Here is a 13,292-nt window from a genome sequence, read left to right as displayed (position 1 = left end):
GGCTACTTTCTTAATAAAAACAAATTTGGGCTATTTTTTAAAATCAAGGTAGACTCTTTGGTTACTGAGCTAATTGACCTATATATATATATATATATATATATATATATATATATATATATATATATATTAGCATAGTATATATTAGCTGTACTATTATTCTATTTATTATAAGAGTATTACAGTCTTTTTCTTTCTTTGGTTGTATTAGTACTATCTAGTATATATCTAGACTTTGTATTCTCTGATGATTACGTTTAGTTTATTCACTCTTATTTTTTTTTTTTCCCCTTTACAATCTCTAAATCTTCAATATGTTCCTTTGATATTAAACTAAAGCCATCACAAATGAAGTAGATGTAATATTGTCGCTATTTTCTCGAATATGTTTTTATGCGGACCTGCAGAAAAAACATCTTTGGTTGTATTAGTACTATTTAGTATATATCTAGACTTTGTATTCTCTGATGATTAAGTTTATTCAGACTCTTTTTTTTTTTTTTTTTTTCCTTTACAATCTCTAAATCTTCAATATGTTCCTTTGATATTAAACTAAGGCCATCACAAATGAAGTAGATGTAATATTGTCGCTATTTTCTCGAATATGTTTTTATGGGGACCTGCAAAAAAAAACATTAAAAAAACCATAATTTGAAATCATAAAGTTTGTGCCCTCATAAACTAGAGATATATGGAATACAGTCATATAGATTAGTATATCTTTAGCTTAAAAGTTTGAAAGAACAAGTGACGTATTATTTTATTTAACCAAATGAGAAGTGGACTGATTTTTTGTGAGAGGGCAAGAAACCAATTCTTTTCGTGTAAAACCTTAAAAATTAATTATTTATAATTATGTTTGGATGTCTAATGTAGTTGACCCATATGGAAAAATATAACGTGGCAAATATACATATACATATACATATATATACATATACATATACATATATATATATATATATATATTAAAAGGCACATGCAGTGGTGAGAGGGGGCATATTAATATTACCCTTCGATTTTTGTTGATAATTTGACCCTTCAACTTCTTAAATTTAATATTTTACATACACTTTTTTCGCAGCTTAATTCGAAATTACACCACTTATTCATAGTATTTTTTCGCAATTTTATTTTTGTTGTCTTTAAATAATGGGACAATTGTATCAGTAACTCAATAATCCATCTACTCTTTAAAAATAGTTTAAGTTTCATTTTATTAAAAAATAAAAAAGTCAACACACCTGCAGTAAATTAAATTAACGAAATTATTAATTAAATTAACTATTTAGTTAATTTAATTTACTACGGACTAGTGATCTATTTTTTTTATCAAATAAAACTTGGACTAGAATATTCTTGAAAGGAGCCAGTTAAATAACTAATTGCAACAAATTTCTGTTAAATAATTTTTTTTCACAATTACCCACCTTAAATATATATTAAATTACATATACTATTTTGAAACATTTTACAATCACATATTCCGTTATCGTTTAATATTATAACTCCTCCAATTCATGTACATCCACAACATGTTGGACTTAGTTTGCAAGAAAATTTCAGTTTCACCTGAGATTATGGAATTCTTTATCATGAAAAAAAAATTCAATTCTATTCTTGAAATTTAATATATCCATGTCTAATTAACAATTCTCTAATGATATTTTATCTAAAATATTTAAATCATAGAATTTCGTGCTGATTAAGAATGTGAAGCGAATCATGCCTAGCTAGATTTGACTTTTCAAATTTTCTATTTTTCTTGGTACACGCCTTGTCGTCATCTTAGAGCATCTTTAATGGTTTAACTAAATGTATTGCTTAGCTAAATAGTATTTTTGCCACATAGATTTTTTTAGAGTTAAATAGTTAAGCAACTAGCTTAAATTAGCTAATTTGCTTAGATTTGCTTAGCTAAATCAATAGCCAATATGCAAAACAATGGTTAAACAACTAGCTAAATATTTTTGATATTTACAAGCAAATCCCTACAATTATTAAGGAAGAAACCATTAAAGATGCTTAAAGCTATTTTTTTTCAAACTTCTTCTATTTTTTTTTTCTTCTTCTTATCTCTCTCTCTCTCTCTCTCTGTTACGATCTTAGTTGTTCCTACATTATCAAATATGTGTGTGGGTTTATAATTTTGTGGGCACCTCTCTTTAATAGCTAGTTTTTGAAGCTGAATTTTACCCAAAAAGTTGTATCTATATATTTTTACATGACATTAAAGTTGACACCTAATTCAAGCGGTTGAGTCGGATATTTTACACATATCAAAGAATATACTTTTATACGTCCAGAGTTAACGTAGTTTATCAACCTAATCCTATGCTTGATGGTTAAACAAACTTACGAGGCTATGACAACTATCCCTCTCTCTCTCTCTTTTATTTAATATTTCTCATGGCCAGCTACAACTTTCAGGATTAAACAAAAAGTTATAGATAATGAAATGAATAATTTCACAGACGAGAGTTACTAATATTTTAGCAGAGGTCAGAAAAATGCACGTCGTGGTTGGTACCAGATATTATTTAGTAATAAAGCTTCAGAAGTAAATTAACGATTGTCTTAAGACATATAATACGTTAAAACAGCTTGTTTTTAATTGTTATTATCAAATAAGAATTTTTAGTCAACATTCGAATTGCCAAAATGTATTTTGTCACGACGTGTACAAGGTATTTATTGGAATTCTGGTCAGCGTTTCAATGCACTACTCTCCTGATCTATATCCCATAAACATAAATATATTGAGTCAAGAGAAGTGTTATATATTTCCGTAATGCTCGGCTTGGATGTTGAAACTTCACGTTCAAGCGTTTTTAATATTGATAAATATATATTATAATATTCGCTTTTGTAATATAGTTGAAGTTTCATAACTAGTCAAATTTAACTCAAAACACTTCACCACATTAAAAATCAAATAGGCTATTAACATATACTCATGCACTAGAAAGAGTGTTGACTTGAAAAATTAGTACAACAATATCTCACGAAAGACACAAACTATCGAGAATGCAGTTCTATGGATTCCGAGTGTTTACGTAATATTTTTTTTTTAATTACAGACTAATTAATCTCGTAGGAGAAAGAGAATAAATGAGGGTATTGAACGATAGCTGTTCATCCTCTCTCCTGTTTGATCTTCCTCTAATTTATAGGTGTCTCGTGTTGTGTCCGTGGTCGTGGCGTCGAGGATCGCGGGTGATCAATCCCACGATCTGGATGGTTTCTTAATAATTGTTGTCGCTACTCTTAGTAGTGGATGGTTATTCCTCAGATGCTCGGTTTTAACCGTTGAGTCAAGGTGTGCGTTTTGCTTCGATTTTACACGTGTTTATTTTGTTTTGACTAATGTTTAACCTATCATATTCTCTTCTCTTCAAAGTTCAACTTGATAGGGTTCGTTTTTGACTTATGAACGGTTTGTTCCTTAACCTTCAAGAGTTCTCAAGCCTATTTGACTCGAACTCAGTGCTAGATGTTTCTGTCCTCGGGACTCCGAGTAGCCTTTCTCGGCCAGTTCGAATTATGTGATTAACAAAGAGTACGAGAATTAATAGTTTTCTAAATTAAAATCTATATTTGTGTAAGGTGGGTTGGCATATACTTCCTTAGTTAACTTTCTCTAATGTTTGGCATGTAAATTTAATTCAATGTATTTTGATAAATAAATAAATAAATAAACCAAAAAAATAATTTAATGTATTGTATGTCCCCCACAAACTTCTTATCGTTTCTATATTTTCAGCTTTCAAATTTATCATATATGTTTGGCGATTTTTTACTCCATTTCTTCGCAAAAAAATTTATTTTCTCACCACTTACATTCGCCCAGCGTCACATAACTTGTACACGACAAGTGCGATATGGTACTTTTGTTGTTTTTGGCCGGTTTTAAGTCCTAGTCTAGATGAAGAGAATGCGAAGTGAAAGAAGAATAGTGAAGGAATTGAATAAGACAACACTTCACTAGGGATTTCAGTATACAATTTTAACAAGCTGATAAGGCACGCCCTGAGTTGGCCTATTTAAATATAATCGACTCGTCTATTAAAAAACTATACTTCATAAGAAAGTATCGTGGAGTTCCATCTCAAAACCAATTAGTAATGAGAAGAGTAACCCATGACCTTTATACCAGTTCACTTTCAATGTGGGATTCCTAACAAGCCCCTCAAGATGGCGGCTCTTTGCCTTCGTTTATCTTGGACCGAATCACAACGATTGGATCGGATACCCGTTTAGGTTTAATGGACCTTGATATCATGTGAAAATATCATGGGGCTCCATCTCAAAACCAATTGGTAAAGAGAGGAGTAACCTATGACAGTTATACTCATTCACTTTCAATGTGAGATTCCTAACACTTCATCCGTAAACACGTTTAAAGGGGTGCCCTACAAACACATTGGTGTAACAGTGTCTAAACAAACATTTTAAGTTTATAACCACCACTCAAGTGGTTGCATACTGTGAAAGTATCATGCACTACTACAAAATCAATTTTCTGGTGCGGAAGGGTATTTGGTGCGACATGTTGCAACTAAATAGGCATTAGGTAGGACATGTCGCATCGAATACCTTTCCAAAAAACTAAAATTTTCGCTAAATTTAAGTGGTATCCGGTGCGACAAGTCGCACCTAATACTTTTCGGTGCTATGCTACAAAGGTTTCAAAAATATAAAACGGGCTTCAAATCCCTCTGAATATTTTTCATTGTGTTTCGATGCGACACCGTCGCAGCGAATATCTTCCGGTGCGACATGTCGCACCTGATAATCTCAACAGGTGCGACAATGAAAATATTAAGGTATTTATAACTCACACGGCCCCCTTCTTCCTCCTCTGCTTTTTTTTGTTTTTTGATGTCTCCCCTCTCTCTCTCTCACTTTCTCTCGCCTGTGACCCTGCGCCGCTGCCCGGCCCACGCCTCACCCCCACCCGCGACCAGCCTCACCCCCCTCGCCCTCGACCAGCTTCGCCGCTCGCCCCCTGCCCTCGACCAGCCCCTCCCCCCACTAGTCCTCAACCAGCGCCACCCCTTGCCCTCCGCCGCGGCCCGTCACCGCCGTCCATTGTAAGTCTATCTATTTCTCACACTCTCTCTCATCACTCATTCTTTTTCACTCCAGCCCCCCGCCCTTGACCAGTGCGTCTTCCTCGCTGACTGCTACCGGACGAGACAGCTCGACGCTCCAGTCCGTCGCCGCCGACGACCTCAACCCCTCCTCGCCGACGGCCACCGCGCGCACCTTTCTCGCCGACGACCACCACTCCTCGGCACCTTCGCCACCCCCTGCTCGTCGCCGAAGTCACCGAAGCTTTCCGAAATCTCAGCGTTTGAGGTAAGTTTTTTGTTTTTTTGTTTATGTATTTGTTGAATTAGTAAGTAAATATAATTAGTTTTAATTATAATTAATAATTAGTAATAAGTTAATTGTAATCTAGTTTAATAGTTATTAATTGCAAATGAAGTATTTTAATTTCGCTTAATTTAAAATATGTTTAGAATATGATTAATTAATTTAAGTTAATAGTAATTTTACATGTAAATATTAGGTAAGTAACATGTTTAGGTAGTTTGATTAATTTAATTGTGATTTAAATTAAGTAACATGTTTAGGTAGTTTACGATGTTATATTTTAAATTATTATAATCATAAATGAGTTAAATTAATTAAATTGTAATATGTATTGCACCGAGCCACGAAGGCTCGGTTTAGGATTTAGATTGTTATTAATATGATAGTACTGGATGGTTTGTATATTTTTTTAAATATGTTTGCAGGTTTTTGATTTATCGGTGTTATAGGGAAACATTGCCGAAATTTCGGTAGAGTTTCGATTTAATTAGTTTTATAATCTTTCTTTTATTCGATTAAAATCGTTCCCCGTCTCTTAACAATAACCATCTTTGACCTTCTCGTTCAGTGAATGTCAAATCCAAGTACAAATTGGATTATTGAGAACAATCGGATGAGTTTGCAGTATAAAACAGGGGTTAATGAGTTTATCCGCCTTGCAAGCAGACTCCCGAACGAAAATGGCCAATATTGTTGTCCTTGCAAATCTTGCAAATACGTGAGATGGCACGACATATGAGCTGTAAAGAATCACCTCTTGATCAAAGGGTTTACCCCCGGGATACATTGAATGGTATCATCACGGTGATCATCTCGTTCGTACTCATAAAGAAAATGTCATCCAAACTAATCGAAGGGGAGTCGGAGGATTGCACGATGCCCTGCATGATATCATGAATCACGAGGATTTCGACGACTATGTAGATCCAACCCTGAGCGTTGTGCGTACAAAGGAGCAAGTGGAAGACTTATTCGCGAGTGGAATTATACCCAGGATGCAAAGAGTTTTCGTCTTTGTCGTTCTTTGTATCATCGATGCAAAGATTTTTCGTCTTTTTCGTTCTTTTTATCATTGGACGAACAAGTCGTTCACAGAACTCTTACAGATCTTGAGGAAGTCTCATCCAATTGGTAACTGAATTCCGGAAAAGCACTACGAGGAAAAAGCGAAGCTGAAGCGTTTCGGCATGGGGTACGAGATGATCGACGTGTCCATCAACGAATGTGTGTTATTTCGAAAAGATCTCGAGAAAGCTGAAGTGTGACCAGTTTGCAATGAGAGCAGATGGAAGCCAACCAGGAGAAATATATCACAACAGATATTGCGATACATTCCCTTGAAAGATCGATTGAAGCGATTGAACGCTTCTCGACACACGTCGCTTCAGATGCAGTGGCACGAACGAGATCGCGTCAAGGAAAAAGGCGTTTTGGGACATCCTGCAGATGGTTCGACGTGGAAGAATCTAGACAAGAGATACCCAGATTTTGCTGCAGAGCCTCGCAACGTACGGCTATGACTAGCTTCTGATAGGTTCAACCCGTTTGAGGAAATAAGTCTAGCGTACAGTATGAGGCTCGTGGTACTAACTACGTACAACTTACCGCCTTGGTTGTGCATGAAAATGAGTACTTAATGCTAACGTTTCTGACACCCGGGCCGATCTCACCTGAAAAAGACATGGACGTGTTCTTATAGCCAATTGTTGAAGTGCTGAAAGGATTGTGGGATATTGGGTTCCAAGTGCGAGATGGGGCGAACGATGAAGTGTTTTGGTTGCGTGTGGCACTCCTATGGACGATAAATGACTTTCCGGCTCGATCCTATTTATCACCGGCATACACATTCCCGTCGACCTCCCTAACTGGAATCACGTGCCTGCTCAGATTGTGGCGGCTCTTATGAGCTCGATTCATAATGAGTACCACTTAGTGTACGCTCATCCTGACACTGGCGAGCTTGTGTCAGGAGATTATATTCGCAACGAGATTGATATAGCTATCATTCGCGATACGAAGAGGATGCGCCGTGGCTAGAAGTTGAGATTGTCGCAAATTTTCTTCAAGACGTTTTGCGAGAGTAAGGATCTCGCTAGAAACGAAGCTCCCGAAGACTATAACCAGGAAGCCTGGTTAAAGGCAATAGAGACGTTCGACATGCCGGAGCAAAGGGTATGAGTTGAACTCCTGAGGGTTATTTGAATTTCTTAATAGTGAATTTAATGAATTTATGTCTCGCAGGCGAAGTCTCTCCGCAACCGAAAAAATTCGAAGATGAAGAAGACGAAGGCGAGACAAGGGTCGCTTAGTTTTTTTGGTCATCGCTCGAAGAACGTAAGTCGCTTAATATTAAGTTTCAATATATGTGATTCTTATTTTAATGTTGAAAAATTGCAGCGAAATGAAGATGGGAGCGGTTCCCGAAGTTCTGACAACTTATTTGATAGAGAAAATTCTACTATCGATAAGTTGTATAGAAAAAAAATTAGTTTAATTTTTATTTAAATATAGATTAATTTTGATTTGAATTTCTAACATATAGATTTGTAATTTTTTTAAAATTAAAATAACATATTTGGTGCGACATGTCGCAACTAATATACAGACGGAAAAGTTATTCGGTGCGACACGTCGCACCTAATATATTGGTGGGAAGAGTATCCAGTGCGACATCTCGAACCAAATAGGATTCCCGCCATTATATTGGGTGCGACAATATGAAATCACCCGCAAATTTCAAGAATTTTGGCAGCAAAATAGGTGCGACATGTTGCACTGAAAAGTGTCGAACCTACATTGTCACACCTAAAAATCTGTCACTAAAGATATTAGGTGCGACATGTTGCACTGAAAAGTGTCGAACCTAATATATGAAACTTTTCGGTGCGACATGTCGCACCTAATATCTTTAGTGACAGATTTTTAGGTGTGACAATGTCGCACCTAATGAACTATTAGGTGCAATTTTTGAGGCATTTGATGCGACAATCGTCGCACCGGATTCCTCTATTTGTTCTAGTGATGGAGTTACATCTCAAAACCAATTGGTTAATGAGATGAGTAATGATTTCGAATCCAGAGAATGGAATGCTAATTTTCGAATATAGGACGGCTTAGAGGCATTGCTCTGATACCATTTTTTATAAGCTCTTGTTAGTTTCCGTTCACTTTCAATGTGATGTTCCTAATACGCCCCCTCAAGATGGCGACTCTTTGCGTTCGCTCATCTTAGGTAGAATCCCAACAATAGGATCGGGTAACTATTTAGACTTAATGGATTTGATACTATGTGAAAGTATCATGGGGTTCCATCTCAAAACCAATTGGTTATGAGAGGATTAACCCATGACATTTATAAGCTCTTGTTAGTTCCCGTTACACACGCCATCAACGGGCAACAAGAGCTTTTGCTCGGTATCAAGTTCCATTTTCCGTAAAAATTTAGTTTGTTCAAATGTATATATATATATATATATATATATTTAATACTAAGAAGTCACAATGACAGTTTACTGTTCATTTACTGTTCATAAGAGAAGCCAATTATAATCTTCCATGTCATTATTTTGTCCAATCAAATTGATTCACCTGGGCCCAGCTCCCTGGCCCACACGCAGAAAATCCCTGAAGCCTTAGCTCTAACACGCGCGTAATTCCTCTTCTGCGCGCGTGTGAGACGAGTTGACGAACTAATACGAGCTGACGAACTGAGAGTGAGACGAGCTGACGAACTGAGGGTGAGACGAGCTGACGAACTGGAGGTCGAGCTCGGCTGGAGGTCGAGCCTGCCTGGAGGTCGAGCTCGCCTGGAAGTCGAGCTTGCCCGGGTATCGAGATCGCCTGGAGGTCGAGCTCGCCTGGAGGTTAACCTGCCTGGGAGGTCAAGCCTGGCTTGGAGGTTAACCCTGCCTCGGAGGTCGAGATTGCCTGGAGGTCGAGCTCGCCTGGGGGTCGATCTCGGGTCGAGCCTGGCCTGGAGGGCGAGCCTGGCTGGAGATCGAGCCTTCCTGGAGGTCGAGCTCGCCTGGGGGGTCGAGCCTGGCTGTAGGGAGGGCCTGGCCTGGAGGTCGAGCTCGCCTGGAGGTCGAGCTTGCCTGGAGGTCGAGCTCGCCTGGGGGGTCGAGATCGCCTGGGGGTCGAGATCGCCTGGAGGTCGAGCTCGCCTGGAGGTTAACCCAGCCTGGGAGGTCGAGCTCGCCTGGAGGTCGACCTCGCCTGGAGGTTAACCTTGCCTGGGAGGTCGAGCTTGCCTGGGGGGTCGAGCTCGGTTGGGGGTCGAGCTCGCCTGGGGGGTCGAGCCTGGCCTGGAGCTCGACCCTGGCTGGAGGTCGAGCTCGCCTGGGGGGGTCGAGCCTGGCTGGAGGGCGAGCCTGGTCTAGAGCTCGACCCTGTCTGTAGGTCGAGCTCGCCTGGGGGGTCGAGTTCGCCTGGGGGGTCGAGCTCAGCTGGGGGGTCGAGATCGCCTGGGGGGTCGAGATCGCCTGGAGGTCGAACTGGCCTGGGGGGCCGAGATCGCCTAGGGGTCGAGATCGCCTGGATGTCGGGAGGTCGAGCTCGCCTAGTGGTGGAGCTCGCCTTGAGGTCGAGCTCGCCTGGAGGGTCGAGGTCGCTTGGAGGGTCGAGCTCGCCTGGGGGTCAAGCTTGCCTGGAGGGTCGAGCTCGCCTGGGGGGTCGCCTGGGGGTCGAGATCGCCTGGAGGTCGGGAGGTCGAGCTTGCCTGGAGGTCGAGCTCGCCTGGAGGTCGAGCTCTCCTAGAGGTCGAGCTCGCCTGGAGGGTCGAGCTCGCCTGGGGGGTCGAGCTCGCCTGGGGGGTCGAGCTCGGCAGGGGGGTCGAGCTCGGCAGGGGGGTCGAGCCTGGCTGGAGGGCGAGCCTGGGGGGCCGAGCCTGGCTGGAGGGCGAGCCTGGGGGGCCGAGCCTGGCTGGAGGGCGAGCCTGGGGGGTCGAGCCTGGCTGGAGGTCGAGCTCGCCTGGAGGTCGAGCTCGGCTGGAAGTCGAGCTCGCCTGGAGGTTAACCCTGCCTGGAAGGTCGAGCTCGCCTGGGGGGTCGAGTTCGCCTGGGGGTCCAGCTTGCCTGGGGGGGTCGAGCTCCCTAGAGGTCGAACTCGCTTGGAGGTTAACCCTGCCTGGGAGGCCGAGCTTGCTTGGGAGGTCGAACTCCCTGGAGGTCGAGCCTTCATGGAGGTCGAGCTCGCCTGGAGGTCGAGCTCGCCTAGAGGTCGAGCTCGCCTGGAGGTCGAGCTCGCCTAGAGGTCGAGCTCGCCTGGGGGGTCGAGATCGCCTAGAGGTCGAGCTCGCCTGGGGGGTCGAGATTGCCTGGAGGTCGAGCTCGCCTGGGGGGTCGAGATCGCCTGGGGGTCGAGATCGCCTGGAGGTCGAGCTCGCCTGGAGGTTAACCCTGCCTGGGAGGTCGAGCTCGCCTGGGAGGTCAAACTCCCTGGAGGTCGAGCTCGCCTAGTGGTCGAGCTCGCCTGGAGGTCGAGCTCGCCTGGAGGTCGAGCTCGCCTGGGGGTGGATCTCGGGTCGAGCCTGGCAGGAGATCGAGTCTTCCTAGAGGTCGAGCTCGCCTGGGGGTGGATCTCGGGTCGAGCCTGGCTGGAGATCGAGTCTTCCTGGAGGTCGAGCCTGGCCTGGAGGTTGAGCTCGCCTGGGGGGTCGAGTTCGCCTGGGGGGTCGAGCTCGCCTGGGGGGTCGAGTTCGCCTGGGGGGCCAGCTTGCCTGGGGGGGTCGAGCTCCCTGGAGGTCGATCTCGCCTGGAGGTTAACCCTGCCTGGGAGGCCGAGCTTGCCTGGGAGGTCGAACTCACTGGAGGTCGAACCTTCATGGAGGTCCAGCTCGCCTGGAGGTCGAGCTCGCCTGGGGGTCGAGCTCGCCTGGGGGTCGAGCTCGCCTGGGGGTCGAGCTCGCCTGGGGGTCGAGCTCACCTGGGGGTCGAGCTCGCCTGGGGGGTCGAGTTCGCCTGGGAGGTCGAACTCCCTGGAGGTCGAGCTCGCTTAGAGGTCGAGCTCGCCTAGAGGTCGAGCTCGCCTGGAGGGTCGAGCTCGCCTGGGGGGTCGAGCCTGGCTGGAGGGCGAGCCTGGCCTGGAGCTCGACCCTAGCTGGGGGTCGAGCTCGCCTGGGGGGTCAAGCCTGGCTGAAGGGCGAGCCTGGCCTGGAGCTCGACCCTGGCTGGAGGTCGAGCTCGCCTGGGGGGTCGAGTTCGCCTGGGGGGTCGAGCTCGCCTGGAGGTTAACCCTGCCTGGGAGGTCGAGCTCGCCTGGGGGTCGATCTCGGGTCGAGCCTGGCTGGAGATCGAGCCTTCCTGGAGGTCGAGCTTGGCCTGGAGGTCGAGCTCGCCTGGGGGGTCGAGCTCGCCTGGGGGGTCCAGCTTGCCTGGGGGGTCGAGTTCCCTGGAGGTCGAGCTCGCCTGGAGGTTGAACTCCCTGGAGGTCGAGCCTTCATGGAGGTCGAGCTCGCCTGGAGGTTGAACTCCCTGGAGGTCGAGCCTTCATGGAGGCCGAGCTTGCCTGGGAGGTCCAACTCCCTAGAGGTCGAGCCTTCATGGAGGTCGAGCTTGCCTGGAAGGAGAACATGATGATTGTTCTTGGCTGCATGGATCTTGACTTATCGCTTAGAATGGATAAGCCGGCTTCTCTTACGGATGCTAGTTCCGCCGATGATAGGCGGATCTATGAGAAGTGGGACCGTTCTAACCGAATGAGTCTTATGATCATCAAGCGCGGCATAGTTGAAGCTTTTAGGGGTGTGGTGTCTGAACAGATCACCAATGCCAAAGATTTTCTTGCCGAAATCGAAAAGCGCTTTGAAAAGAGCGATAAGGCTGAAACGAGCACTCTTTTAAAGAAGCTTATTTCAATGAAGTTCAAGGGCAATGAAAACATAAGGGAGTACATTATGGAAATGTCTCATGTTGCTTCAAAGCTGAAAGGACTCAAACTTGAGTTATCGGATGACTTGCTTGTCCATTTGGTCCTTATATCTCTCCCTCCTAAATTCAGTCAATTTCAGGTCAGTTATAACTGCCAGAAAGAGAAATGGTCTCTTAACGAGCTCATTTCATTTTGTGTTCAAGAGGAGGAAAGATTGAAGCAAGATAAGACTGAAAGTGCTCATTTGGCAAGTACCTCTAAAAGTAAGAATCTCAAGAGGAAAAATGAGGCTGCTAAAGATAAAGGTCCGGCACTAAAGAAACAAGCCCAACAAGAGCTTCCAGAGGGTTGTTTCTTTTGCAAGAAGCTTGAACACGAGAAGAAGGAATGTCATAAGTATCGCATATGGCGTCAGAAGAAAGGTACATTCCTTGCTTTAGTCTATTCTGAGGTTAATTTGGCTTCAGTACCTAGAAACACTTGGTGGTTAGATTCCGGTGCTACTTCTAACATAAGTGTTTCAATGCAGGGTTGCCTGAGCTACCGAAGGCCAAGTGATGCCGAAAGACGCATCTATGTTGGTGATGGCAAGTCGGTAGATGTGGAAGCAATTGGGCATTTTAGATTGTTATTAAGTACTGGTTATTATTTGGATTTAATAGATACTGTTGTTGTACCGTTGTTTAGACGGAATTTGGTTTCTGTTTCTTATTTGGACAAATTAGGATATTGTTGTTCATTTCAAGACAGTGTGTTCAGTTTATCTATTAATTCTAAAGTTGTTGGGACCGGTTCACTTCTTATTTATGACAATCTTTATATGCTTGAAACTGTTGCTTCTTATAATGAAACCTTGAATGTGGAATCACGTGGTACTAAGCGCAAATTAAGCAATGAGAATTCAAGTTCTTTATGGCACAAGCGATTATGTCACATTTCTAGAAATAGAATTGAAAGGCTTGTTTCCGAAGGAATTTTGGATCAAATTGATTTTTCGGACTTTGATGTATGTGTTGCATGTATCAAAGGAAAACAGACTATAAAGA

At 43.3% G+C, this 13,292-nt stretch overlaps 1 protein-coding gene across 1 annotated transcript; it reads left to right on the top strand.

The window, feature by feature from the left end:
* The first annotated feature begins 11,968 nt into the window (after window positions 1-11,968).
* Window positions 11,969-12,804, top strand: LOC149404841 (uncharacterized). The gene is made up of 2 exons (XM_089605850.1): window positions 11,969-12,668; window positions 12,776-12,804. The coding sequence occupies exons 1-2, from the start codon at window positions 11,969-11,971 to the stop codon at window positions 12,802-12,804; spliced, it is 729 nt and encodes a 242-aa protein (XP_089461976.1).
* Window positions 12,805-13,292: the final 488 nt, after the last annotated feature.

This window comes from Urtica dioica, chromosome 2 (assembly GCF_054948205.1).
Source record: "Urtica dioica subsp. dioica isolate 48M chromosome 2, U.dioica_male_clone48M_v1_H2, whole genome shotgun sequence".
Taxonomy (NCBI): domain Eukaryota; kingdom Viridiplantae; phylum Streptophyta; class Magnoliopsida; order Rosales; family Urticaceae; genus Urtica; species Urtica dioica.
This window is presented reverse-complemented; position numbering and strand designations above follow the sequence as displayed.